This window comes from Panthera pardus, unplaced genomic scaffold (assembly GCF_024362965.1).
Source record: "Panthera pardus isolate Hobbes unplaced genomic scaffold, ASM2436296v1 HiC_scaffold_4, whole genome shotgun sequence".
NCBI classification, from domain to species: domain Eukaryota; kingdom Metazoa; phylum Chordata; class Mammalia; order Carnivora; family Felidae; genus Panthera; species Panthera pardus.
In genome coordinates, this window is record NW_026526969.1 from 16,648,581 (window position 1) to 16,676,525 (window position 27,945).

General features: G+C 60.3%; 3 protein-coding genes across 15 annotated transcripts in view; 1 reads left to right on the top strand and 2 right to left on the bottom strand.

Moving 5' to 3' along the window:
* Positions 1-237: 237 nt before the first annotated feature.
* RHBDF1 (rhomboid 5 homolog 1) lies at positions 238-14,593 on the bottom strand. Of its 5 annotated transcripts, XM_053894196.1 has the most exons (19): positions 14,439-14,585; positions 7,221-7,361; positions 7,021-7,151; positions 6,651-6,755; positions 5,866-6,079; positions 5,221-5,430; positions 5,025-5,147; positions 4,795-4,952; positions 4,043-4,300; positions 3,817-3,928; positions 3,619-3,693; positions 3,366-3,527; positions 2,678-2,778; positions 2,453-2,516; positions 1,953-2,047; positions 1,622-1,697; positions 1,448-1,548; positions 1,178-1,331; positions 238-940 (listed from the first exon to the last, which is right to left on the bottom strand). In XM_053894196.1, the coding sequence occupies exons 2-19, from the start codon at positions 7,335-7,337 to the stop codon at positions 521-523; spliced, it is 2,676 nt and encodes an 891-aa protein (XP_053750171.1). In that variant the 5' UTR covers positions 7,338-7,361; positions 14,439-14,585; the 3' UTR covers positions 238-520. The 5 variants fall into 5 exon arrangements, with proteins under 5 accessions (XP_053750171.1, XP_053750170.1, XP_019295294.1 ...); XM_053894195.1 differs by having other exon boundaries at positions 7,021-7,361; positions 14,439-14,588; XM_019439749.2 differs by lacking the exon at positions 6,651-6,755 and having other exon boundaries at positions 14,439-14,583.
* On the top strand, positions 14,027-27,033 carry MPG (N-methylpurine DNA glycosylase). 3 transcript variants are annotated; one of them, XM_053894202.1, is made up of 5 exons: positions 19,927-20,039; positions 22,295-22,493; positions 22,590-22,823; positions 23,672-23,876; positions 26,601-27,033. In XM_053894202.1, exons 3-5 carry the CDS (start codon positions 22,602-22,604, stop codon positions 26,993-26,995), a joined length of 822 nt encoding a protein of 273 aa, XP_053750177.1. In that variant the 5' UTR covers positions 19,927-20,039; positions 22,295-22,493; positions 22,590-22,601; the 3' UTR covers positions 26,996-27,033. The 3 variants fall into 3 exon arrangements, with proteins under 3 accessions (XP_019295302.2, XP_053750176.1, XP_053750177.1); XM_019439757.2 differs by lacking the exons at positions 19,927-20,039; positions 22,295-22,493 and adding an exon at positions 14,027-14,218; XM_053894201.1 differs by lacking the exon at positions 22,295-22,493 and having other exon boundaries at positions 19,818-20,039.
* Positions 26,973-27,945, bottom strand: part of NPRL3 (NPR3 like, GATOR1 complex subunit) — a 42,746-nt gene continuing 41,773 nt past the window's right edge. For 6 of the 7 annotated variants that reach the window (XM_019439752.2, XM_019439751.2, XM_053894198.1 and 3 more), the window contains one exon: positions 26,973-27,920. In XM_019439752.2, the coding sequence (XP_019295297.1) occupies positions 27,755-27,920 (166 nt within the window). In that variant the 3' untranslated portion in view covers positions 26,973-27,754. The remainder of the gene's footprint in view (positions 27,921-27,945) is intronic. The other variant, XR_002077284.2, reaches the window with a different exon arrangement.

Here is a 27,945-nt window from a genome sequence, read left to right on the forward strand (position 1 = left end):
GGGGGAGGAGGGCAGGGGTGACCACACAGCTATGGGTTCTTCTTTCATTATCAGCTGCCAGTTACTGTAAGGAAGGGGGACAGTGTACTCCCATCCACCTGACTGAGAGACTTCACTGGAAGGTATATTTGACACTTAGTTCCCTGTTGTGGGGAATTGTGAGCAAGGTGGCCAGCGGCCTGAAGGATCTCCCTCCACAGCCCCCAGCCAGAAGCCAGAAAGACGAGGCAGCTCCGGTAAGTTAGTGGCAGCTAAAACGCTCCCAGTCCATTTATTGGCCACATGAGGTGGTCGTCAAGAGACTAGTTAGAAGGTAATCACGGGAACTAGTGTAATAAACGCCCTGAAGTACGAGAGGTTCACCGCTGGTGAACAAGGCACAAGAGGTCAGTGTTCAGGAAACAGGCAGGGCGGCAGCACACAGGGCTTGAGCGTCGAGTCCTGTGGCCTGTGAGGCCTGGGGGAGACCATGTGCTGGCTCTGGCCTGCTGGAGCACATGGCCCCGGCGCCCCAGCCAGCTCAGTGGAGCTGAGCATCCAGCTCGTACTTCTCACAGAACTTGTCAGTGAAGGGGATGCAGGTGAGGAACTCACACCACTCACAGCGGACGGGGTAGAAGTAGAAGAGGACCACCAGGCCGGCCAGGAGGCCCAGGAAGACCACCTGAAAGACGATGATCTGGCAGCGCTTGCGGTACAGGTCAAACTTGCCGAAGCTGATGTAGGGCAGGAAGGCAAAGGAGAGGAAGAGGCCGCTGATGAAGCCCGAGATGTGAGCGAAGTTGTCGATCCAGGGCAGCAGCCCGAAGGTGAACAGGAAGAGGACCACAGCCGACAGCTTGAAGAAGGCACGCCAGGGCCTTGCCAGGACCTGCCAGCTCTGGAAGAGCTCCACGAACAGGCAGGCCAGGATGCCAAACTGCGAGCCGGCTGGGCCCACCTGGCGGCAGTGTGGGTGGCTGTGAGCTGGTGGGGCCGAGCAGACCCGCCCCAACCCAGAGCCGCGTCTCCCCGTCCTGCCTCCCGTGGCCCGCAGCACACTGAGATCAAGGAGCCAAAAGGAGATGCTCCCCGTCTGGACCCTCCAGGGCCCCAGACTCCGAGCTGGACGTGGACTCGGTTTACGACAGGCAGCAGGTGCACATGGGGGCGTCCCCACTCTGGGTGACAGTCTTACCTCTGCCCGGTATGGCAGGAAAATGGCACTGGCCAGGTTACCAGTGACACCGCTCAGCAGGTAGATGATGGCTATTCGGTGCCAGCCTGCCAACTTCTCCAGGTCCCGCAGGACAGTCATCTGGAAGCAGACTGACACCAGGCAGTGCAGGATCCTGTGGGGTGGGGGTGAGGTGGTACTCAGTAAGGAGGCCGCCCCCTTCACCATCTCTGGCCACCCTGGGGTACCTGGGACCAGCCACCCCTGCTCAGCCCACATGGTATCACTTGCCCAGCGTGCAAGAAGAGGGACAGCCACAGGCGGTAGAACTGGTCAGGCACCTCGGGGTTGAGAAAGGGCAGGAGCCCACACACGTCATCCATGCAGTGCACCTGTGCAGAGTGGCCCGTCAGCACCCACAGTGGCTGGGGGGAGAGGGGAGGGACACTCACCCTGGAGGCCTACCTGGGAGCACAGTGTGGCCTCCTCGTGGAAGTAGCCCCTCATGAAGTCACAGTACTCCCGGGAGGTAATCTCACACCTGGAAGGTCAGGCCAGGATTGCAAGGACTTGTAGAGTGGCCCAAGGGCAGAGGCACCTGACTATGCCAGCCAGGCCCAGCTTTCAGCCCTACTTGCCCACCATTGTTGGCTCTGGACAAGTCCAGGCAGACCCCTTCTCACCCCAGGCCCCTCGGAATCTTGGGTTATTTTGGAACTTGGTGAGGGAGAAGGGCACAGCCCCAGGGCACTCTGCACCCAGGACTGGCTGCACACACAAGCACAGGCACACCCACCTGCCCTTTGTGCCGATGCAGCAGGGCCGGCCCGTGATGACACAGTCCATGTGAGGGTGGTTGGTGTGGTTCCCGGCGCTGTTTTTGGTGCAGATCTGGGTCACAAATGGGGGTGAGTTGGGTCAAGGCCTCCCCCAGCCCTGGGACCCACAACCATGCTGGGAGAATGGGGCAAGGATGGACAGGCTCCTAAGGTAGGAAGCCAGCCTCCCTGGACTTCAAGCTGGCTACCACACCCCGAGACACAGATGAGCCATCTGTCAGGTTGGAGTAATGTCACTTGGCCTCCTAGGCTTCCACCTGGTTCTCCTGTTCTGGCTACCTGCTCAGAGAGGCAGGTGTTTGGTAGGTAGACAGGCTGAGCAAAGGCCAGAGGCACAGCGTCTCAACACCCAGGGTGGTCCCATGATGGGGATCTCTGGCATCACTAACGGGTGGAATGTGGGTTCCTCCTTCACAAAACGGGGTGACTCACAAACAACCCCTCCACTCTGGCTCACCGGCCACTTGGTGATGTCATCTGGCCACTCGTGGGGGTCCTCGGAGGAAGGCTCATCACACACCCTGCGTGAACCCAGGATGTGGTCAGACCCTGCCTTGTACCCTTGGTATCCGTGCCTTCCCGTCCGACTCAGCGACATGTGGGGCAGCTGTACCCTCTCCCCCCACACACACCCCATGGAGCCATTGACAAAGGAAGTAAGGGAGGGGCTGGCGGGACTGACCTGGGGTCCTGGTGGCAGACAGAGCCAAACTGCCTCTTGCGGCCCGCAAGATCTGGGGCACTGGGGTGGAAGGGCCACTTCACCCACACTGCCAGCGTGGACTGTGGGAGGACACAGGGTCAGGCCCTGGTCAGAGCCCACCCCTTAGCCAGTGCAGTCTCCAGGAGGCAGGAATCAAAAGTAAAGTCACTGAGTCCCTCACACTGACCCACAATGCAATTTCAATGAAATTACACTCCACACATGTGCAGGCATGTTGGGAGACTATTAAAAGGAGCTCAGCAGCATAATTCCTGTTAGCTTAACAATAGGAACAACCTGTGTCCAACTACAGCACCTCCACATGAGATGATGTAATATAAACTTGTAGGAATCTTTTCTGGTTTTTTCTTGAATTGTTTCGTGGAAAGAATAAGGCAACACCCCTTGTGTAAACTTAGGACATGTGCACAAAAACAGGACCGACGTGCAAAAAGAGCACACCCAAATCAAAGACTTGCTACAGCTGTCCTCTGTGACAGGAGGAGCAGGAAATGGGGGGAGCAGGGGACACAAGGAATAAATGTGAGCGGAGGGCCCTCGCACGGAGGGGCGCCATAATATGCACGGAACTAGGGTCGTGATGACTCAACCGGCTCTATCTGAAGTCCCAAAGTAACCGCAAGCACACGGTGGTGGGGGCACAAACCGAGCACTCCTCCTCCGAGGTCTGCACGCAGCCCGACCGGTCATTGCGCACGCAGCAGGCCGAGTGCTTCTCACGCTCACGCGCAGCGCGGATGAAACTGTGTACCTGCGGGTCCTGGCGCATGCAGGGCGAGAACTTGGCACCCAGGTGAATGAGAGCCTCCTGCGGAGGATTGGGATGTGCAGCTGCAGAATCCGGCCCCCTGCGAGCCCAGGGTTCCCACCCTCCGGCACCCACAAGGCCCTGCCCTCACCGAGCTGGGCCCGATCCAGAAGTTCTCCTGCTGCACGTACTTGACGTTCTCATAGACCCCGCGGTTCCGCAGTACCTGCAAGGTTGGGGAGAGAGATCAGACAGAACCCGCTCCAGCCCTCTCCTCACAGAGTGAGGAAAGACGGAGTCCAGAGCCCAGACTCCGCAGATCTGGGCCGGGCAGGGTGCCAGGGCTCACCGAGTCCACAGTCTCATGCTGCGAGAAGCCCACAGGCGCGATGCCGTAGATGCACACGGCTAGAATGGTGACGAGTGAGTGCACGAAGGTGAGCCAGTAGGTGAAGAAGGGCCTGCAGGGCAGAGCGTCAGCAGAGACCGCGTCTCCAACCCAGAGAACCCACCCCCAACCTGGAGCCTTGCCTGCTGGAAGCTGCATCCCACCCACACTCCCACCCCATGCCCACCTGTGGTCGTCCATGTCCTCAATCTGGCGCTTGACATAACTGTCGATACGCTTGCGGTAAGTGCGGTTGGTCAGCCGGCCCACCATGCCCAGCCCATACGGCCGCTTCTCCCTGGCAAAGAACTTGCGCACGGGCATCGCGATGCGCTGGCCCCGCCGCTGACCCGCCGTGCTCACTACCTCCTGCCGCAGCCGCACCTTGGGCTGTGGGGCCGCTGCGCCACCCTCCTTCTGCTTCCTCCAGCCTCGTTCCAGGGGCCTGGGGGAAGGGGCACAGTCACCTCCCGCCCTAGACTCCCAGCCTGCCTCAATCCCTCCCAGCAGGACCAGGATGGCCTCTCCTCTCTGGCCCCCATCTAACACTGAAGGCACGGTGCAGTCATCCGCCATCAGCCTCCTCCTCACCAGTAAAAGAGCAATCCTGAGCCCCCCTGGGGATTGCAGAGGTGGAACCTGACCTATGTGAGGTTCCCTGGACGATCTACAAGTATGCCTTACAACACCCTCCATCTCCCTGCTAGATTCCGTCCAGCCTGTGGACCCTGGGATTCCGTTCCTGTCCCACAGGTGGGCAGCCAGGACTTGAATGGTGCCCAGCCCTGGGTCCCACAGCCATAGTGACCAGGCTGGGCTCACAATCCACAAGATGACTCCTTCCCTCGGCCCTCCATGGCATCAGTGCCCTAGGGCCCAGATGCTCCGGACAGCCGTAGATCCTGCCCTCCCCCCTCCCCCCTGGCCGGTGGCACTCACAGCATCAGGTGGCTGCGCTCAAGCTCACTGCGGTCCAGGGCCCCACCCGTGAGGTCTGCCTGTTCTGTGGCTTTCTCCCAGTCTTTGAGTGCTGCCTCCGAAGGGGACTCAAACACCTCGTCTGGGTACGTGGACAGCTCCTCGTGGAGGACTCCTTCCTGAGCAAATACACACGGTCAGGGTGGGATACGTAGGCGGAGGGGTCTCAGGTGATGCCCCTGTGCTCTTACCCGGGCAAAGAAGGATGTGTCCAGCTCGTCGGGGAAGTCAGCTGTGTCCTCCTCCAGGAAGCTGGCGGGAGTGAAGCTTCGGCGCTGCACCCGGCGCAATGTGCCATCCCTAACAGAGCGGCCCTACCAGCGAGGAGGTGAGCGTGCGGTGTGGTGGCCAGCTTAGTTCCCACCTCACCCCAGCCCCTGCACCCACCTTCACCAGGGCTGCAGCTGCCCGGAAGCTCATCTTGGCCACCGATTCACGCTTGCGTCGCCGCGGGAGCCGGTTGAAGCCCGAGCGGGAGCTGGAGAAGGAGCAGAGGGAAGCAGCACCAGGCGTGACAGGTGTGTGTGGGGTACTCAGGCCGTCAGCCGTGTCATCTGCCACTCGGAAGGCCCGGCCCCGGGCCAGGGGATCTATGATCTGGCAGAGGGAAGGAGATGTAAGAGTCAGGGACTGGGTCATCGCTATGGGGGGGGGGGGGGGGGAGGGGATCCTTTTCCACCCTATACTCCACTGTAGAGAACACAGCTGCTGGTCTTCCCACTCCCCAATGGGTCCCTGGACAGCTGTGTGGGTGCCCAAAGAGGCCCCCATCCTCGCCTGTAGTACCTTCACACTGCTGTTCATCCTGCGATACTCTCCCACCTGGAGACTGGCCCATGGTACAGTCCCAGGACCTTGTCCCTTGCCCCTGGCCCCCATTCCCAGAGTATCTTGGGTGCCTTTATGGAACCATCTGACCACCCTCCCACACCATGAGCTCCGAGGAACCTCCTCCGCTCAGGCTGGCTGTGTCCCCAGTCCCAGTCCGGGAAGCAGAGTGAGAAGCTGGTACGAGGCAGAAGGTGGGCATACCTTCTGCATGCCCAGCTGGCATGGCCCCACGTACAGTGGCGGGGGCGTCTCAGTGCTGGTCAGAGACACGTTGTCCTGACTAGGCAGGTCTAGCTCCCGGATGACCTGCGGCTTCAGCTTTCCGTAGCGCTGGCTGCAGTGGCGGATGCTCTTGCGCTGCCATTTCTGGGTGCTGTCGCTGTCCTTGCTCACTCCGAACCAGTCAGCTGTGCCCCTGCCATAGGAGGGTCTCAGCAGGGTAACACCAGATCTTCCGCCCACCCCAGCAGAGGCCTCAGAGGCTCTTCTCTTGTGCAGCATGCCCCAACCCAAGCCTCCAATCACTCTAGGGTCCAGGGTCCAGGTGGGCTTGGTCTAATTAAGGGGATGAGTGCGTTCCAGCCCTGGCCACCCCCTAAACAATTAGCCAACTCCAAATTCCTACTAGAACCGCAGACGGTAGGCCTTGCCCAAGTGAGTATTTTACACAGATCCTCAACCCATCATGGAGGGGGGGGGGGTCCATGGGGGAGACATCGAGTCCACAGATGGCACTCAGAGCTCAACCCTTAGCCACAAAGCTCGGCCCCAGGCAGCAGCCTGACCTTGGACACCACAGAACTCAGGCAGTGGGCACTGCAAGCCCAGGAAAGCTGCCCATAGCTCTTAGACATGCAAGGAAAAACACTACCGGCACCTGCTGTTAGGAACCCCAGGGAACACCAACTGCACTGGCAACTCCCGAGAGGCCACAAGCCATGCACACGCCAGCTAATGTCAACATACTCATGCCCTGCCCCAGGTACCTGAGCAGGGACCGGGAGAGAGACCGGCGCTGTGGGAGGGCCCTGCGGGCACCAGGGGGACCCAAGAGGGGCAGAGTGTGGACACGCCCAAAGCGCACCTGTCGGCTGTTCAGGGGCCAGAGCATTGGGATGGGGGAGACAGAGAAGGAGAGAGCGAGTGCTGGAGGGGAGCAGAGAAGGCAGTAGGTGAGAGCAGTTGGTCCCCAGAGCGGGAGGAGGACAGGGTGATGTGGGGAACAAGATCGAGGAGAAAGCCAAGACAGGAAGGACCCTTGCTCCGTTCCCAGCCCTAGTATCCAGAGGGGACCCTGTATGATTGCCTCTGTCCCCCCAGCCCCCCACCAGCGGAGCAGCCAAGGCAACACAGTACCTGCGGATGGTCTGGGTGATGGACGTCTGGCGCTGCAAAACTGGCCGCCGGACCTCATGGTGGGGCGAGGGGATATGGGCTGTCTCGGCCGGCATACTCACACTCCGCAAGAAAGCCTGGCGTCTCAGGGGCTGGACAATGGGGTCACGGTGAGGAGGCTGGATGGAGTATACCCACAGCCTCTCCTGGCCAGGGCCTACCTGTAAGAAGCTGGGTTCCTCGGTCACTGGGGGCGCTACAGCTGGTATGTCCAGCTTCAGCCAGGGTGGCTTCTTGCGCTGCAGGCTGCTCGTGCTGTCCCTGCGGGCCTCACTCATGGTTCCACGTGGGGCGAGGCAGGCCTGGGGGGTGTCATGTGTTACTCAGTAACGGTGCTGACAGAACTCTGAAGTATCGCTGGGCCCAGGGATGGTCCTGGTCCCTGATGCTGAAGTCCTACTCCATGCTCAGCACTAATCTGCTGAGTGTCTGCTTCATTCATCCCTAGAGACGTTTGCAGGCATGAACTAGGTCCTCAGACAATATACATTCACTCATGTCGAAAGATAAAATTCGTAACAGATATTAGAGCATCTACTATGAGTCACTCCTAGGTGCTCAGGGACACATTGGTGGAGAAACAAGGAAACAAACACGGACAAAATCCCTGACTTCCTGGAGCTTAGAGTCCAGACAAACAATAAACCTATAGATACGATGTGTTAAAACATGGGAAGTACGATAGGGAAAACAGCACATTCCAGTTGCCGGGGCACTGATGCCTCCCTGTAAGGTGACATCTACCAAAGACATGAAGGTTGTGATGAGGTGAACGAGGCCAGTGGTTGGCGGGCAAGGTTGTTCCTCACACAGGAAACAGCCAGGCTGGGGGCTCACTCCAGTCTGTACGCAGGGCACGTCTCACATCTGCCTGACCCATACCTCACCGTCCTACCATCTGCTACAAAGACAAAGGGCCCACTGCATCCACAACAGGGGTGCGTGATCCCTCCATCTCAAAGAGGAACAGCCACATGGCTTGCAGCGGGCCACGGATGCCCCCACCAGCAGGGGACCTACTGAAAACCACTGGCATGCGGATGCTGCCATGACCACCAGGGGCCGCTATGCGCCCAAAAAACAGATGCACTGCAGTGCCGAGGACTTCCCTCAGCATCTGAGACCCTGCCACAGCACGAGGGCCCAAGCAGAGTAGGGAGGACCCAGAGCAGAGGCCATGGCTTGATCAGGGTCTCTGCTGCGTGGCCAGGTGACAGTGAGGCAACGACCATGTGACCACTGGCCTCTTGGGCACTCTATTCCCCCCTTACAAAAGGTCAATTTCAGGGCAGATCTGGTTGTCCCCCCCACCAAAGGACCACAAGGTGTCTGGAAGCAGGACATCCAAGTTTGGAAGGGTTCCCCAAGCACACTGTGGGGCATGGATAGCAGGCAAGTGGCCAAGCAATACTGAGAGGGCGGAGACTCCAAACTCCCTCCGCTACATCAAAGAGCTTCAGACCCAAACAGACTCTGAAATTTGGGCTTGGGAATCCACCCACGAACGCCTCTAGAAATAGCCTCCCTTGCAATCCCCTGAAGGAGATATAGAGAAAGCCCCGCCTGTACTTTACAAATAGGAAGACTGAGCCCTGGGGAACAGGGGCTTGACTTGCCCAAGGTCACGTATCCAGGGAGCGTAACTACAGACAGCCCCAGGATGCTGCCCACAGCTCCCACTGGACTCACGCAGAACACGGAAGGCAGGAACTCTGTTCAGAGCAACTCCCAGCTGTATACTGACCCGGGAAAGTCGAGGGATGTTGTTCTCACCCCTACACAGACCAGGAAGGGCATGGGATGCTGAGCACTGCCCCTCCTGCCCCTCTGCAAAACAGGGGTAGCCCCAGGTACTGCTCACAGATCCTTGTGGCCCTGGACCAACCGCTGGGAATCCACAGGCCTCTCCAGCCTCCCTATACTTTGCCAGCACCTCCAGGTGATATGAGCCGGTTCTCCACTTAGGAGCACAAGGAACCTCTGCCAGCTGATTGGCTTACACCACCACACACACCCATGACCCTCCCAGCTCCCACTGCCCCCATGGCCTCTCCTCACACCCGGCGGCCTCCCATCTCAGCACTCTAGTCATGCCCCAGCCTTGCACATGCATTCTGCCCCAATCCCCACATGTTCAAGGACCCACAGCCTTAGGCTGGCCCCACCCCTGAGAGGTGCTCCCAGACCTGGATTCCCCTGGCACGGCTCAGGAGTTCACCCACGTGTATGCTGTCCTGTTACCACCGGGTCTGCAGTGGCAAGACAGGCCTGCTCCAGAGCCACTGCTCAGTCAACACTGGCCATTTCTGAGCATGGACTGGCAAGGGCCCATCCTCATGATCTGGAGGGAGGAGGGGCTCCTGAAAAAGACCCTACAATTGCGTCTGGGAGGAGGAGCTGACCACAAGGCCGGGTCAGGGCAGGGATAGCACAAGCAAAGAAGTGGGAAAAGGGTGGTAAGGTACACAGGAAATCTGGCATACCCCAGCCACTGCTAGCCTGGGCAGACAGTCAGCTCCAGGAACACAACAGCCGTTAAGCTCATGAGGGAGGTACCAGGGCCCTGCAGGTACGCCCAGATCTCCCAGTGTCCCTCGCCTCCACACAAACCCCTCCTGTGTTTGGGGCAGAACCTGGAGGGTGCTCTGTAACCCACAGGGTTCCAGGATCCCCACCCTGCCCCCAGTGCTGTGGGTTCCTGGCCTGCCCCCCCCCCCAGCTGTGCACAGTTCCCCATCTGGGCCTCAAGTGGGTGGGATTCACAAGGCGGGGAGTGCTCCATAGTGGGCCCCAGGGGTGTGGAGCAGAGGCAGGCCCAGAAGACAAAGAGTCTGGGCTGGGGAGGGGCACAGTGCCTACGCAGAGGACACAGTGGTTCTGTGTCCAGGCCTCCCCCAGGCACACAGTGGGCTCTTGTTCCCAGACAGCCCCTCAGGGGGGAATCCCGACAGCATCTCTGCTCTGCTGACCCCCTCAGTGCAGGAAGAGACCGCAGCCCAGGGAGGGCCTGATTGCATGGGGCCACATATTATCTGAGTCACTCTGGCAACAATCAAGACTGCCCACCCGGGGCCCAGCCCCACCAGGAGACCCCCAAATGGGCATCCAGAAGTGGAGTAGAAAGTGCTGGCAATGGCTTACCAAATGCTAAGGTGGGGGCCAAGCCCAGCAAGGGGACACGAAACAGGGGTGCACATCAGGTGCTACACCCCCAGGCAGCGCAGGACAAGTGCAGGGCCCATGATGAGGGCCCGGGATGGGGCTGAGGCACAAAGGTCACAGGACCACTAGGGCTGCTTCTTTTTTCTTTTTTTTTTTTTTTTTAAGTTTATTTATCTATTTTAAAGAGACAGGGAGGGAAAGTCTTTTTTTTTTTTAAGTTACCACTGGGGCTGCTTTAAGTGCAGGGAGAGGGGTGGGAGTAGCTGCAGCCTCATGGCAGAGGGCTGGGTAGGGAGCCGGGCCAGGTCCTACTGAAGCAGGTTCCTGCTCTGGGGATGAGTGGGGACCCTTCAGGCTGGCACAGTACACAGGTACAAGAGGGGCCGGGAAGCCCATGGAGGGAGGCCCGTGGGGGAGAGCCTGGCCTGAGACACTGGACAGACCCTTCTCACCTTCACCACCTGCAACCCTCTGCAAGCATCAATTTTTTCGTCTGAAAATCAGGGGCTGTAGCAGTGCCTGGCACACAGTTGGTGCTTGAGAAGCAGCAGCTAACGCAAACACCAGGCTGAAAAAGACCCTGCAATTGAGTCCGGGAGGAGGAGCTGCCTGCTGGCTCTGTGGAGCCCCCTGAGGACAGCCAAAGGAAGGGGCGGGGGGGGGTGGGGGGGTGGAGTAGGAGGGCCACAGAGCATGCACCACCAGAACAGCAGTGCGGGGCATGGGGGGGGGGGTGGCACCTGGGGATAGGACCCTTCAGAGATGCCCAATTTGGTAAGGTATAACCAAGAGGCAGGAGGAGACTGGGGAGCAGTTCTGGCCTGCTCTGGCCTGGGCAGTGGCCAGAGCCATTGTGAGGCTGGATCCTCAGGCGTGAGCAGCAGCCACCAATCCACTCAGGCCCGCTCAGCCCCACGGCAGGACGATGCCAACAGGGGCGGCTGGAGGCCTAGTGGATAGCCCAAATGGCCCAGCCCCAGGACAAGACCTGCCAAGCCCTGGCCCCACCCTGCCCAGGGGACCGCCCACTGCCAAGGTCAGCTGGAGCAATGGGCCCCGCCCAGGACACCTGCCCAGACGTGTCCCCAGCTCACCTGAGCATGATCCCAGGAGGGGCCAGATCCTCCAACCTCCACACTAGTGCCCTGATCTCTGACCCTCGGTCTTCTGTTTGACTCCTAATCTGATGCTCATCCCCAGAAATCCCTTGGGAACAGGGATCACCAGCTGTCTGGCATCCATCCCAGAATCCAATCCTTCAAACAGGCTACTGTGTGGCAAAGCAGAATTCACCTGGCCTCTCTGTGCCTCTTTGTCTCCTGTATAAATGGCATAATGCTAAGAACGGTAATGGCCAGGCCCGCCCCCCTCCTCAACCCTCCCAAATCTCACCACTTTTCTGTGCAGGAAATAAGGTCAGACAGGAACAGGGCAGGCCTGAGACCCAGCTAATAGCCTGCACAGTGCTCTCTGCCCATCCCCAGGAGGATACATCAATCCCTCCTTCCCCTTGTCACCTGTCACCGGGCGGATGTCACCCCAGACATGTATGTGGAGGGCCCATAACAGAACAACAGAAGGCTCCCTGCTACAGGAGGTCCCCAAAGGCACAGGAATCCCCAGGAATAATCACACTCTGGGACCTAACCAGGGAGCGTGGTGCACAGGGAGCACCAGCCCTGGGGAGAAGTACTGCCCAAAGTTTCAACAGGCATATATGACAACCAAAGCCAAAGCCCCTGACCCCACTGGCTCTGACAAGGGCTGACAGGGTGGATACACCCTGGGCTGGGGAGCCCCAAGGCTCAGAGAGGTTGAAGGTCCACGCCACAAAGTCAGTCAGCAAGGGCGCAAGGGAACAGACTGAGCTATAGCAGATTCTGGCTGAGACTTAGGTGAAAGCATCCCTCAACCTGCAGAGGGGAAAGGCCGGCATCCTACCAACCTGCCTGGCTTTAGGGCAGATGAGTCGCCTGGCCACCGATCAGAGCCCCCAGAAGTTCCCCCCTGAGACGCAGGCGCTCCCTGGTGCCTTGACACCCTCGGGCTTAGTGACCTCCTCCCAGGACAGGCCAACCGCTGGATAGTACTAGAGAGGCCCCAGGAGGGGAAACCAAGTCCCAAAGTCTGTTCGAAGAGCAGAAATGGCCTGTCATCAGAAGCCTGGCACACCTGCTGACCTATCACAACCCGTAGCAAAGGGTCCTCTGTATTCATCTTACAGATAAGAAAACTGAGGCTCAGAGAGGCCAGTCACCACCTGAGGTCACTGAGCCTCCAAGGGAGTTCAAAGCCTTGGGCAATGTCTGCCCAGGAGCTGGGGTGCAAGAGACCTGTGTGCCTGCCTAGCTGGCCCTGGCCAAAGTCCCCCAGGGGTAGGGACAGACCATGTGGGTCCCTCAGGCTGTGGACCTGAGGCTGTGGGCTATCAAACCCATCCCCCAACTTCACGCGATCCTGACCCGGAGCATCTCCGTTCAGGCAGAAGGGGTTCACCTTCAAACACATCCAACCCAGAAAATAGGTAGGAGCCAAGGAATATGATCCTTGGGCAGAAAGTGGATCCTGTCACAGACACCGAGGTGGGGGAGCTGGGGCTGGCAAGGGGAGCACCTCATCCAGAGAGAGGAGCAGAGGGTGTGCCCTGAGCAGTAGCTGGGAGCTGAGAAGACCCTGAGGGAGGGCCCCAAAAGGCAGGGGAGAACTGGCTGATCCCCTCTGAACAAAGGATATGACTTCCCAAGGGCAGCAACTTGGCCACTAATGCTGGATGAGGAACGTTGGTCACAGCAATGCTCCAGCTCTGCTGCCCTCACTTGGGCCGTCTGCACAGCGGGAGGCTGGTTGGCTGCTTGGAAGGGTTGGAAAGGGGCCTGGGGCCTGGTACCTTCAATTTAGGGCCAATCAACTGTTGTGCCCACCTACTAGCCTCTGTCCCGTTCTCAGGGTAAAGGACCCAGCTTGCCCAGAATGACCCCTGGTGACGGGGGGGGGGGGGGGGGGGGGGGTGCAGCCTTAGGGACTTCTGGGACCCCAGCCAGGTGGTGGGTTCCTCACCTTCCTCCTAATCTCTGGGGACTCTCTAGGGGCCTGGGACTGGCTCCTGGTTGGGGGGGGGGGGGGGGGGATGGGGGAGAATCCAGCTTCTAGCTGGGTCAAACCTGAAAAGCTGGTTTCATCCTTGAATCTTCTCAGCTGGGAAGTCCCAAGGTTGGGGAGGGGGGCTCCCAGCACAAGGTTAGGGCCTTCAGACCCAGGACCCCCGCCCACCCAAACAGACACAGAGACACGGGACCCAAGCTGCACAGAAGGAACTCTGCTCAGGAACCAGCTGAGCCTTGGGCAGGCGTGACTGTGGGATCCCCTGCCCATTCCCCACCCAGCCCCACAGACTTGCCCCCAGCAGGACAGACAGCCAGGCCCTCCCCCAGTCCCCTGAGCCCCTGGGGTCCTGCCAGCTTCCCTGCAATAGAAAGCCAGCCTCTAGGTACGCCCCCACTCCCCCACCCCACCCCCTGCTGCTCTTGGTCACTAAGCACAAGATAGGGGGTGTCTTTGGGAGTAGATCCCAGGGCCCCCGCACCTCCAGGATTTACAGATTAGGGAGACAAAGGTTGTGAAGCGGGAAGTAGGGTCAGTCCCCCGCCCCCACCTCCCCAGCTACTGCTATTATTGGTGATATTATTCCCATCCACAGTGGCGACGGCTGCGACAGGGATGATTCCCGAGGAGTCCCACCCTCGGAGCCGGAGTTTCGACTTGGAGCACCACCCACCGGTGGCGGCCGGGAAGGAAAACGTCAGGGGGGGAGGGTTACAGCCTGGAGGAGCCTGGGGACACCCCCAGACTCCGAGCCCTCCCCAGGACCCTCAGCTGTTGGGCGGGGGCTGGAGCCGCGCTGTCCGGCCCGATCGGGCCGCTGGGACGTGCTAATCCGGCCATGGGCTATTTTTGCGCCGCGCCGGGTTAGGAATCCCGGGCTGGGCCGCCTCCGCGGGTGAGTCGGGAAACTCCGGGAAGGGAAGTCCGGCCGACCGGGGCGGGTACTCGCCCGACCCGGGACCCAGACCTGGAGCCCTCAGCCAGCCCGACTCCGGTCGCTGCCGGCGGCTCCGGCCACGGCTGGCTGAGGACGGGCCCCGGGGGCGGCGGACGCGAGCCCCGGAACCCGCCCGGCCCGCGGAGCCCTGCGCCCCGCTCCCGGCGCGCTCACTCACCGCAGCCGCCGCGGGCACCGAGGGTCCTCGGGGGGTCCTGAGGGCTCCGGGGAGGGGCTGCCACCGCCGGCCGGGAGGGCGCCCGCGCCGAGTCCCCGCCCGCGCGCCTGTCCGGCCCGCCCGCCCGGGAATGCCATGGAGCGAGGGGCGTGCGCGCCGGGGGCGGGCCCGGCCGGAGGGGGCGGCCGCGCTGACTAAGGGCTCAGGAATGCGCGCGGCCCGCCCGGCTCGAGTCACCTCCTCCGGGAAGGCCCCTGGGCTCCGCTCTCTCCGTGTCCGGCCGCTCGGACACCTGTGGCTGGGGTGGGGGGGGGCGGGGGGGGCGGAGGGGGGTGCGGTTTGGACGCCTCGGCCGGGGAGGGAGGGCCTAGGGGCCCAACCGGACAGAGCCTCAGCGTCAAGGGCAGTCCTGTGTTCCTCAGCCTCTCCCAGACTCTAGAGTGGATCCTGACCTTATTCCTCCTTGACTTGTGCTTGAGAAAGGGGGGAAGGGGCGGTGTGGGACAGTGTCCCTGGGTCTCCTGTAAAGCGAAACAGGAACCTCCTCCAAAGGCCCACACTAAATCCCTCTGCGTTCACCCAGACCCATGTGAGCACTCACACTTACCCACGTTCCCGCTCGTGCATTCAAGCACGTACACACCCACGCGCTCTAACCACTCTCCCTGACTCACACATTCACACACACCTGTTTACAGACTCACACACACACACCTACACACACACACAAAACTGTACACACCATATCAACTTGCACATATTATACACATGCACACAACCACAATTGTACACTCCCATCTGTGTGTTTACACACTGATGCACACCCTCACAGCAAAGGATTAGAGCAGTTACCCCCTCCTGGACCCCTGTGCTCTCCAGCAGGCACTCCCAGGCCAGGCTGGGCCTACGACCCCAGAAACATTCAGAGCAGAGGCAACACTGTGGCATCCACTCCTTGCTCTTCCCTCTTTCAGAGCCTGCCACTGCCCCTGACAGGCTCATCCCTGCATTGTCTGAGTTGGATACAAAATGACCCATCTGCTTGAGGCTGATGGGAATTTCCCAGAGTCCCTCTCTCTCGACATCCTAGGAGTATGCGGGGTCGAGAAAGACCTGGAAATGGGGGAGGGGAGTTCCAACAGCAGGGCATAGATAGGGCTGACCAGGTCCTGTGAGTGGTGGACGAGCCTAGGCTTCCTTGGGGTGGTCTCTCTTACTGCCTCAGAGAAGACATAACTGGGACCACAGGTCTCCTGAGGACCCTTTCACCAGATGCCAGAACACCTTGGGGCACATCTGGCCCAGCACATCAAGCCTCGCAGTGTCCTACAAATATGTCCTCAGGCCCTTTGCTGGTCTGGGACCAGGTGGCACTGGCCTGCCCCAAACAGAGCTGCTGCCACCAGTGGCCAACCATGCCGGGCCTGACCGCAGACTTGGTTCCTGACCACACAGAAAAGAGAGTTGACAGCTTGAGGTGGCAACCAATGTATGGGATCGGGAAACTGGGCAAGGGACAGAACCCCTTGATCATGGCCTCACCTGTACCAGGGAACAAAGTGGTGCCGGCACATACTGGGACCTCTACGAACACGGGCCTGTCAACACAATTCCTAGGTAGAGGGAGACAATGAAAGCTTTGGAAGGGCTACAGGAGGACTCCTCCATGGGGTGCGGGGGGGGGGGGGGGGGTGGTGACTACAGGTGCACTGGGGACACAAGGCAGGAGGGAGCCTGCCTGGTGCTGATGCTCATGGCTCCTGCGGCCTACACGTGCCACTCCTCTCATGCCAGGCTCTCAGCCAAACAGGACAGTCTCTCCATACCAGGCATTCTCGACCCCTGCCAGGGGTAAGCAGGCCCCGCCCACCTGGATGCCCAGACTGGGCTGGCAGGGCCAGCAGTGGTGTCAGTTCTGGAGGCCGGGGCCCGGGCTCATGTCCAAAGCATGCCACGGCTGGGCATCCGGTGTTGGCAGGTCCCCCTCCTGCAGTGGATGCTTCAGGGTGCCACTCCATGACCCGCTCCATGACCCAGACGCTCATTCCCAGCTGCCAGGAGTACTGGCCATGGCTGGCCCACAGCTGAAATCCCCCTCCGAGGAGTCACCTTCAGTGGACAAGAGCCGCCTTCCCAAAAATCATACTCTTTCCCCAGAGAGGGTGGTCTATGTGTTCAGTGACAGGTAAATGGCCTCCTCCGTGTTCATTTAAGCTATCTCCGAAGGGCCCTCTCAGCACTGGGCTTCAGTGGGAGCCCCAGCAGTCTCTGTTGCAAACCCTTGCCCCCCACAGGTGTTGATCCCAAGGCATGTCTCAGTATACCCTGGCCGGCAAATCCAGGAACCCCCACGTTCTCAACCCAGCTCAGCATCCTGAACAAGGACCTTGGAATCAAAGGGTGGTGCGATGGACACGTGAGTGCTCAGGCCTGAACCTAGTCCACATGGACACATTCACACCTGTATGTTCTGCTTCATGTCTGTCCCACTGCCCTGTGCTCTGGGGAAGGGGCCCCTACAGGGAAAGCCGGCTGCCGGTCCTTCTCTTTCCTCTTCGTCCGAGCCCTAGAGAAATGGAAATCAACCGCAACTGCGGACAGGTGGCTAGGTGTGGATGGATATCTGGACCATGGCTGTGGACCTCACTCTAGGACCCGAGGGGGGAAGATCCTGACCAACAGCAGGAGTCCCCATCAGCTACCCTGGAATCCTCAACTCAGCAGGCCAGTTCCTGGGCTTTGGGGAGCCTGGACGGGCCTGGCACCAGCCCCTGGCTATTTGGGGAGGAGAGGGAAGTGGGCCAGGCCAGCCGGGGGCCTGAAGTCACTAGCTATTTCCAAGGCAGCTGCCTGTCCCTGTGTCTCAGTGCATGGCAAGGGGTCCCGTAAGTGCCTCGGGCCAAGGCCCAGCAGCATTGGCGGCACAGCCCCAGAAAGGGAGGATGCAGCCCCCATACATCTCCTTGGGCTGCCTTCTCTTCCCAAGGGGGCTCTGATCCCCGTGCCCTGCCCAGAACCCGTCAGATTCAGAGCGCCTTGGAGGCCACTTGGGATGCCAGAACCGCTACGAAGCTGCCAGAGGGCTGGCCCTCTGCTATCTGCCGTGGAGTCCACTGGGCCCTGACCCAACTCTCCCTTCAACAGTGTCAGCATCCCTCCATCAGAGAAAAGGACACTGGGCTAGTGTGCTGGGTGCTCTGCGAGAGTGCTGCTGCTGGAACTGTGGCCTCTGTGCTGTCCCTTCAGGGCTTTAGTCACGGCCCCTCCGTGGGCTGGCCCAGCCCCAGCACCGACTCCTTTCAAAGCATGGAGGGTGTCCTCAACTCCATCTCGCCCTGACAGCCTCCAGCACGTCTACCGGCCCAGCAGCAAGGCACACTGAGGACAGAGAAGGCCCTAGGACCCTCCTCCCACCGGGACGACCTTCTCTGACCCCCGGCCAGCCTGCCCAGCAGGCCACAGTGGGAATGCTCAGCCCACCACTTCCAGCCTGCGGTGGGGCCTCAGACCACTAACCAGGAAATGGGGGCGGGCCGGTGGAGGGCCCACCCTGGAGAGGTTTCGCAAGCCCCTGCACTCAGGCTGAAACATCTGGAGAAGTACATTGCTGGCACCGGCCCTGCCTCCTCCTCCTGGGGGCCGGGGCTGCGCTCGAGCCTCTCTCTCCTCACCCTCAAGGTGGGGATAAAACACCCCTCCAGGAACAAGCAGGCTCCTCCCCGATTTCTATAAGGACCATGAGCCATTTGTAAAATGAGAATAAAAATTAATACAAATGGCATCCACCCTGCCCCGGCCCTCACCAGGAGGAGGGGCCCAACTGAGGCCTCACTTTCCCTCCTGGAGAGAGGGAGGTTGGAAAGGCAGGAGAGAAGGGGGACTGGACACAAAGGAGGGCAGGAAGGGGGAGTTCTCGTTTGGGCAGAATGCCTGCAGGGGGTAAGGAGGAAAGAAACGGGTGGGAGTCACATCTAAGCCTGCCTTACAAGCATGGATTTATGACACATTGCCCACCCCCAGAAGGAAGCGGCACATAGTGCCACAAACAGCTGGGTGGCTTCCAGCAGGCAGCTGGAAGGCTGCAGCCCTTCCCTCCCCAGGAAGTCCTGATGGGAGCCCTGAGGGGAGGGGGCCAGCAGTACTGCTGGCCCAGGGCCCAGGCTGCAGTTCAGCTCCCGGGCTGTTCAGAGGAAGGGCCTAGCTGGAGACCAGAGTCCTCCCAGCTGGACTGACCCTGTGCTCATCTGAGGCCTATTCACATTCACATGGCCCATCCGGGCACTTCCTACCTGACATCATCCTATGCCCAGTCGCTGAGGCCCCACAGGTACCCCCTTCCAGGGCCAGGGTCACAGAAATCAAAGCACAGACGGTGCTCCTCAAGGGTTTTTCCAGAGTGGGTGGTACAGGAGGGTGGGACTGTGCCAGCCACAGCAAAGGGGACCTGCAGGGGAAGAGACCCTAGAGCTACAGTGTGTGTTTGTGTGGGGGGGGGTATTCTGCTGGGTGTTGAAGCCAGTACCCTCTGGTCCGCTGAGCCACAGGAGCCGGCAGTGTGCCCCTCCCCGCCATGGTTGTCCCCAGCCAACAGCCCCCGTGCTTGAACACTTCCCACTCACGGCCCTTCCTTCCTCTGGATCAGGCACTGCCCTCCCCAGATTCCCCTCCGCTCCTCTTCTGGACTCCAATCCGACTTGAAAGGTTACAGGCAGGGTGAGCAACATCAGAGGTGGAGGGCCGCACGTTCCCCATACGGCCCCCAGCCGCCGCCCTTCCCGGCTGCAGGCTGCAAGCGCAAGCCGGGTCTTCCCGGGTCCCCAAAGTCCTAGTCCCGGCCTCAGCCTCTAGAGGAGACTGGCCGTGATCCAGCAAGCCCGTTCCAGGGCGTGGGCAGGCTCCTCTGGGCATCTTTGGGCGGCAGAAGGGTTGGAGGCTACACTGCAGACAGTATTCTCAGACCCGCTAGCGATGATGACCCCGGCAGGGGCTTCCGGATACGCCTGGCGTCCGCTTCCTGGACAGTCTTCCTGGCCCACTCCCCATGTCCTCTCCCCACAAATGCCCCCCGGAGGTCTGGAGCAAGTAACACCCCTCCCCCGTCCAGGAAGCGCATTCCGAGGACCGGGACTCAGCCACCACCTCCCTAAGGCGCAGTCCGCATCACCCCACCCCCCGACCGGGGCCCCTCGAGGGCCAGGAAGACACAGGACGGACCAGTCCTCCTGGGGGTCTGACTACTGGCTGGCGGCCGTGCACGGACCGCGGTGCGTACGGGGGCGGGAGGCCGGTCACTGGGAGAGGCACCAGGCTGCGGGGGTGCTCGCCCCAACCCCAGACGCCTTCTCCCGGGTCTCACGCCACGAGAGTCCCAGCCGCCCCGGGCCTACGTCCAGGATGGGCGGAGGCCCCCCGGCTCCTCCTCCGCGGGCGGATCCGCGCCGCGCTCGCCGCCACTGCGCCGGGCTTCCGTCCTCCCGCGCGCAGGCGCCGGCGGCACTTCCGGGGTCGCCTCGGCGGGGCGGGTGGGCTCCACGCGCTGGGGGTCCCCACGCCCGGAACCCCGGCCCCAGCCGCGGGATGCCCGCGCGCGGGGCGGGCCAGGTGAGTGTGCGCCCACGTGAGCGCGCTTCTCGCTCCGCGCGCGGCTGCCCCGCGCCACGGCCGAGCAACGGCCTCCGGGGCGACCATCCCGCCCCCCGGAGTCGTTCAGCCGGCGGACCGCTGAGCGAGAACCCGGGGGACAGCAGTAACGCGGGCCTCACTTCCCAGACAGGCGCCCACCGGTGTGTTGGCCCTGGCTCGGCTGCTCCATCTGCCAGGAGAAAAGCTGAGGCCCGGCCGAGGTCGCCAGTGAAGTCTGGGAGGAGACCCCGACACCGGCTTCTTGGTTAAATGTTGTACACTCAGACCCAGCTCAGACGTTCCCTCCCCAGGGGCCGGCCTGCTACAGAAATGACCCTGGCTTGGCCCAGGGGGCCACTTTCTCACGCTCCTCGCTTCGGGGCCTGTCACAGCCGGATAAAGGGTCTCTCTATACTTAGGAACCTCGTGTTTGCCCAGGTTGTGATGGAGGGCTGGTGGGCACCCACATCCAGGCCAGGCTGTTTCCTGCCCTCCGCCGGGCGGACCTACTCTGACAAGAGACCCTTGTCCCCAGGTTTTGCCTGGAGACATCCCAGGTGGAGGGTGTTTCTTTTTAATCTTTTAAAGTAGATTTATTTATTTTGAGAGAGAGAGTGAGAGCGAGCCGGGGAGGGGCGGAGAGGAGGAGAGAGAGGCATGCAAGCAGGCTCCAGGGTGTCAGCTCTGAGCCTGCGGGGCCGGGTGGGGGGGGTGTCTTGATCTCATGGAACCGTGAGATCCTGACCTGAGCCACCCAGGCGCCCGAGGGCGTTTCTTCCTAACATTCTTTGAGTGCTTGCTGTATGCCAGCCGAGTGCATACCTGACTTCTCTCATTTTATCCTCGTAACTTTGTGTGGCAGATATTGGTTACTTTTCTACAGATGAGGAAGCAGAAGCACAGCCACTTTAGGTGATTTTCTGGGGCCCCTTGTTCAGGGAACCGTCATTTCCAACCGGTGCCAGGGAAGCATGTGAGGTGCCCACGTACAAAGTTTGAGGCGGTGCTCACTCTTGGGTGCAACAGCAGGGGCACCCCCACTACTTAGCCCTGGGCCAGTCCATCACCACAAAGGCCTGTGAGGCAGGTTCAGATTCTAGGTCTCTGATGGGGAAACTGAGGCCTCTCTCTCAGCCTCTGTCCCTGTGCAGCTTTATGAGTCCCTCCCCACCCAGGGTGGACCAGTGCTGACCCAGAATGACCCAAGTGCCATGAGGCAGGCAGGGGCCAAACTCCCAAGTGGCGGTGTCCCAGCGCCTGACCCCATGGCGGGTATTGGCAGATGGGCTGGGCTGCAAAGACGGTCACGTCAGTGTCCACTCTCAGTAGACTGGCGGTCTCCTTTTGACATGGAGCGTCAGCACTTATGTTAAAAATAATGGGTCTGTCACATGCCAAGGAGATGTGGGTGCTACTGAAGACCAGCCCTTGAGCGGGGTGTTTCCCAGGCCCCAGTGCTCACCTGCTCCCTTCATCTTATCCCACTTGCTGGAGAGCAGCTGGTCTCAGAACAGCTGAGCATGTGTGGTCGTGTTTCTCAGGCTGTGTGGCAGCAGGTGGGAGGCTGGGTCTCGTCCCTTGAGAGACCTCACCTTTGCCCCGCTTGCTCCTTATCATTATGATATCCCGGGTCATGAGGGGATAGTTGGGGACTCACCAGGGGTCATGCCTGAGCCCTTGGGGTGGAGCAGAGAAGACAGCAGGTGCGCAAGCAACCACCTGTGTGTGGCCTTCTGAGCCATTCTGAGGAGGGGATGGTACAGTGGGAGCCCTGCCAACGTGTCAACAGGGTGGGTGGGAAGGGAGTGTGGATGACACAGCAACACAAAACCCATTCCTTGGCCGGGCCCCATCAAGGTCATGGCTGTGCTTTTAAACTCCTGGTTAGGGTCAGTGCAAAGGGCTGGGTTCAAGAAATAAGATCAAAAGTTCGTTTGGTGGGGGGGGCGCCTGGGTGGCTCAGTCGGTTAGGCGTCCGACTTCAGCTCAGGTCATGATCTCACGGTCCTCGTGATCGAGCCCGTGTCAGGCTCTGTGCTTAACAGCTTGGAGCCTGGAGCCTGTTTCGGATTCTGTGTCTTCCTCTCTCTCTGTTCTGCCTCCGTTCGCCCTCTCTCCTTTTCTCAAAAATAAATAAAAATTAATAAAAAAAAGTCTGGGGTCCACATGATGAGTGGGAATAAGGGTACCAGCCCTCCTGTCCTAGGCTCGGATGCCCACTCTCCCCTCCCCAGGCCCTGCAGCCCTTTGCCACCAGGCTGTGCATCCGCAGCATGTGGAGGGTGTGTGGATTAGAATGGCTACCCTGACCCTGCCACCGACCGCCTCTCCTCGTTTCCCAAGGCTTCCTGGGGCCCAGCATGGGGCTGAGTATAGCATTCTGCTTGCACCTTGCGACAACCCACCGGGTGGCTGCCTGCCTCCATTTTGCAGGTGAAGCAGGCAGTCAAATACGGTCCTTGAACTCCACCAGCCTGACGTCACCACAGAACCTATTCAGAATATTTATTTTGTCTGTTTTCATCACAGCTTTCCCGAAGAATGGGGCAAAAAAAGCAGCGACTGTTGGAGGCACGACGGCGTCAGAGCCTAACAGACGGAGCCCAGATGCCTTCCACCATGGAGCCCTGCTTGGGGCCGCCTGCAACCCTGGGACCCCAGCGCAGCATCTATTTTTCAAGCCCCAAAAGCCACTCTGCACAGCTGGGATCTGAGTTTTTCGACCAGCCTGCAGTCCCTCTGGCACGGGCATTTCTGGGACAGGTAATATAACGTGGCCAAGGAATAGGTGGAAAGTCTTCAGGCTGAGAACTCAGTTCCCTGGCACATTCAGCACTTCACAGGCCCTCCCTGGTTCCACTGCGGCCTGAGCTCCTCTCCTAGGTGCTCTGTTGACCTGAAAGCACCGCCCCTCCAGTGATAGCCCCTGGAAACTGCCCCCTGCCCTGTCCTCAGCCGGCGCCCCTGTCCCCTGTGGGTGCCACCCCTGGCCCAGGGTACTGTCTGAGCCAACCACAGCCAGCGCATCTTCCTGGCATAACGCCTACACTGACGCCCTCCTTGTGGAGCTGACTACACCCAGGGCTGTGGTCCAGGCCAGGGGTGCTACGGGCACCTGTCTTGCTGCTCAGAAATGCCTATCAGAGCTAGGTGGGTGGGAGCTGAGTAGGATGGTCCTTTGTGGGTTAGTCCAGGTGGAGGGGGCTACACAGGCTCTGGGGGTTCAGCTGTGTGGGAAGAGCATGGGGGCCCTGTGCCCCCCACACTGCCCTGCACTAAGCTAAGCATTTCAGTCCAAGGGGGACTTGGGGAGGAGGAGGCAAGGAGATGGGAGGCCTTACCAAGAAGACTTGGAAGTGTGTGGTTTCAGTGGTGCCGACTTTCCAACCCAGCCCGGGCCGGAGCTTGAGATAGCTGCTAGCTGTGGCCAGGACACTTAGTGAGCAGGGCCTGTGGTCCAGGGGGGGTTGAGCAGGCCAGAGGGGACAGCAGGGGACCCGGCTGGACCTGGGTGCCCTGGTGCATCCTGAACCGGGGAGATGAGGCCCAGGCTGTGAGCTATCACAGTTGTCTCTGCTTCTTGCTGCTCTAAGCAGACCGACTGCCCACAGGTCTTGGTTCGGCGACTTGATGATGGCACAGAGCTCCGCGGCCGCATTGTGGAGACGGAGGCATACTTGGGGCCCGAGGATGCAGCTGCTCATTCGAGGGGTGGCCGGCAGACCCCCCGCAACCGTGGCATGTTCATGAAGCCAGGAACCCTGTACGTGTACATCATCTATGGCATGTACTTCTGCATGAACGTCTCCAGCCGAGGTGAGCAGAGTCCCCTTAGCTGGCAGCTGGGAGACCCATGGGAACACCAGGCTGGGGCAGGTATCTGACCAAGGAGGTGTCAGTGCTAAACTAGGTTGCAGTTTTAGGAATCCTGGCTACACTGACAGGGCGGTTATAGGTGCCAGAGGCCCCCACGGGATAGAGGTCATGGGTTGACCTGAACACAGAGCAGACAGGTTCCACAAGGCCGCCCATGGTCACAGAGCTCAAAGGTGGTGTCCCCTGTGGCCCAGAGTAGACCTGTGGGGGCCGGTTGTGGGCAAACAAGGGTGAGATTAATTTGGGATGAGTTGGGCTCAGGCCAGAGCCTTGCCAGAGGTCAGTTACAGGGTCTGAACCTGTTGTTCTCAACGTGCTACTGGCGTCTAGTGGGTGAGGCCAGGCATGATGCTGGATAGCTCACAGGCACACGCTGGCCCCCGTCACACAGAATCACCTGGCCCCAAACATCAGTAGTGCCCAGAGATGCTGGTCTAGAGCACCCAGGAGAACCCATTCACCCTGTGGGACCTGCTCTGGGGCGGCTTCTGTTCTTCCTGAGCAGGTGGCTGCTTTCTGGAAGGCCTGTGCTCTGAAGGAAGAACCCACAGCGTCACCCTGCCAGAGGCACCGCTGACCAGGAGCAGGGTCTGCCTGGCCCACTCTGACTAGCCAGTCTCAACATCTGTATGTGTGTTGAGCTTCCTCCCTGACCATCCCAAGAAAGCAAATGCTTGAGGAGACCACAGAGAGGCGTGGGGTCTGGTATGCTGTGTGTTACACATGATTCCAGTGGCCTGGAAGTTGTGATTGCGCAGAGTGGACAGCTGGGCCTGTCCAGTGTCAGAGCCACATTGGGCCCCAAGATTGGTCCCATGCCCGGCACAAAGCAGGTGTTGAGCGAAGCTGAGTGACTGGAGATCAGAGGATAGTGGGGAGCACCCCAGAGGGTCGGTCCTCTTACCACCCTGGAAAACTTATCTTGGTTGTCTGGCTTTTCTTTGGCAATAGAACCAACCCCCTCTTGTGAAGTGGGACTGAACTCGGACAAGGAGAGAGAATGAGTCTGGGGATGCCTGGGGCTATGGTCAACAAAGAAGGGGAGAAGCCTGGAATTTCTAGGGTCGGGGGGCAGGGGGAGGGTGGGTACAGCGGACAGGGCAGACACGGGAGGTAGCACGTTACTTTCTGGACACATGACTAAGATGCCCCAGAAACATCCAGGTCAGGGGGGCAGGAAACCACATGGGTGCAGACAGGGCCAAGGGTCATCCAGCTAGAGGGAGGAAGAGGGGAGGCCAAGGACATGGTCGTTGCCTGCCTGCCATCAGTGTGGAGGTGCCACAGAAATGACCAGGAAGGCAGGTGGTATAGACAGAGGACTAGCGGGTGAGGATGGGGAGACTTGGTGGGAAGAGGTCATGCTTTCATCAGGACGTGGGACTCAGATGCATTCCAGGAAAGGGGCGTGGGGACAGAGGGATAGGCTCCTCCTTCACCCCGTGTGCAGGGGCTCATTGAGACACTGAGGGACATGTGAGGCACCCACGGGGCACCCTGAGGATGGTGGGCTAAGAAGGGCCCAGGAAAAACAGAGGCTCAGGAACTTGAGGTTTCGCTTGCTCCCGACTATATTTTGAGATACTTTAAAAAATCGGTTGGTTAAGGGACATCTGGTCACAAAACCCCCAACACTTGCCAGGTGCTGGCTACAAGGGAGAGCATGGCTGCTGTAACCACTCAGGGCTCCCAGGTGCCGATGGGGAGAACCTTGTGGCCAAGGTCCAAGAGTGGAGACTGGCCTGGCCACCTGAGCCTCTTCAGACCCCCTGGTGGTGGGGGTGGGCCAAGTCGGTAGAACAGCCTTGCTGGAGGGTCAGGGCTCCTCTGGCCAGGGTCATCACTGTCCCCAGCCATGCAGGACTGAAGGAATTTGGGGAGATGCATCTTCCTGAGTGAGCCCCTGGGCCCAGGGTATCCATTTGCGGTCTCCGGTCTCTAAAGTAGCTTCGCCTGAGCACCTCGCTGGCTGGAGCATTTGACTCTTGCTCTCAGGGTTGTGAGTTTTGAGTCCCACGTTGGATATAGAGATTACTTAAAAATTAAAAAAAAAAAAAATCTTCAAGTAGCTTGGACTGCTACACAAAGAGCCGGGGCTGGAAGGAGGTGAGGGGCTATGCCGGCATCTCTTCCCACATGGTCTCCTGTGTCGCTGGGTGGGGCTCCCCCAACATCACGAGCACACTGGTGGCTGCTCTGAGCCAACCTTTCAGCTTGCCCAACAGATTCCAAGTAGGTGAGGTGAATGGGGTGCCCTGGGACCTGGTCAGAATCTGCCAGGTCTCAGGCCGCCTGCTTCCTGGTGGGTTGGCCGTGCTCGCAGACACCTGGCTCTCTGCGGTTTCCTTTGCCAGCCTCACAATTGCTGCCAATCACCAAGCCAGAGGAAGCCAGAGAGGAGGCTGACTACAAGCACCCTCCAGGCTTTTTTTGAGATAGGTTCTCCCTAACTGATGCTCAGGCATTCAGGCTGCATGGGGGAAGCCCCCACCTGGCGACACAGGTCGTGTGTGCAGAAGGTGGAGGTAGCCGAACCTGGACACCGAGTGCAGGGGCGCCCAGGAAGGCAGCTGCGTCACACCCATAGCGCTGCACGCACCCTGGGGTAAGGAGGGCAACCGGCCTGGGAGACCTGGCTTTCTAGGCTGTCTGTCTGTCCCACAGGGGATGGGGCATGCGTCCTGCTGCGAGCGCTGGAGCCCCTGGGGGGCCTGGAGACCATGCGGCAGCTTCGCAGCACCCTCCGCAAGGGCGCCGCGGGCCGAGCCCTCAGAGACCGTGAGCTGTGCAGCGGCCCCTCCAAGCTGTGCCAGGCCATGGCCATCGACAAGAGCTTCGACCAGCGGGACCTGGCCAAGGACGAGGCTGTGTGGCTGGAGCGCAGCCCCCCGGGCTCCAGGGAGCCGGCTGTGGTGGCAGCAGCCCGAGTGGGCATTGGCCAAGCAGGAGAGTGGGCCCAGAAGCCCCTGCGCTTCTACGTCCAGGGCAGCCCCTGGGTCAGTGTGGTAGACCGAGCGGCCGAACAGAACTCACAGGCCTGCTCGGACAAGGCTTTTTAATTGTTCAAAGACCAAATAAATGCTTTATGTCTGGAAAAGAGTACTGCTTGTTATCTCTGCCAGAGCGCCTCTCGGTAGCCAGCACGCGCTTAGTCTTTCTTCCTCCAGGACGGGACACTGGGGGCCGTGTGTGGCAGGAGGCTGAACGCATCATTCCTCAGGCCTGCACGAGGGAGGGGAGCGTGTACCAGTGCAGACTCACCTTGAGGATGGGGATCAGCCCAGTCCCTTGTGTATCATCAGGTGTCAGAGAGGGAGTGACAGCCTGGTCATGAGCCTGCTGGCGGTTAACGCAAGGGCTGTGGTGAGGGCAGGGCCACTCAGGTGTTCCTGGCCCCCGGAAGGGCGGAGGGGTGGGGGCAGACGTGTTTCTGTGTATCCCCCAGGGTGACCAAGGGAAGGCAGCAGTGGAGGGGGTCAGGGGATGAGGACGGGGTTGGGAGGAGGGTCTGACAGAAACGCACGGCCCGAATTTGCGTGTGGAACGAACGCAGCAGGCCTCCCTCTGAGGCGTGAGTCCTGCACACTCCCTCCAGCTGGAAGCCTCACCTCAGCTCAGATACTGAGGCTGCCTCCAGGACCGGACGAGACCGAGAACCTGGAGTACAGCAGGCCCAAGGCTGCTGCTGGACTGTAGTCCGGCTTCAGGCACAAGAGGGCTCAGCCCGCTGTAGGGGTGGGAAGCCCAGGGCTGGGGAGAGCCCAGCAGCCCCGCCGCTGGCAGCACCCGCTCTCCGCCTCCTCGTCCTCGGTCTGGTCTCAAGGGAGCAGTGCCTGGAACACCGCGATGACTGGGTCCTCATGGGTGGTCACCACCAGCACACTGCGGAACTTGTCAAAGAGCATGAGCAGCTGGGAGCGCCGCGTGTTTTCATTGTACATGATCTCCTCCAGGTGGTGGCGGCCCCGGAAGTAGTGCAGGAGCCTGGGGGGTGGGGGAAGGACAGCAT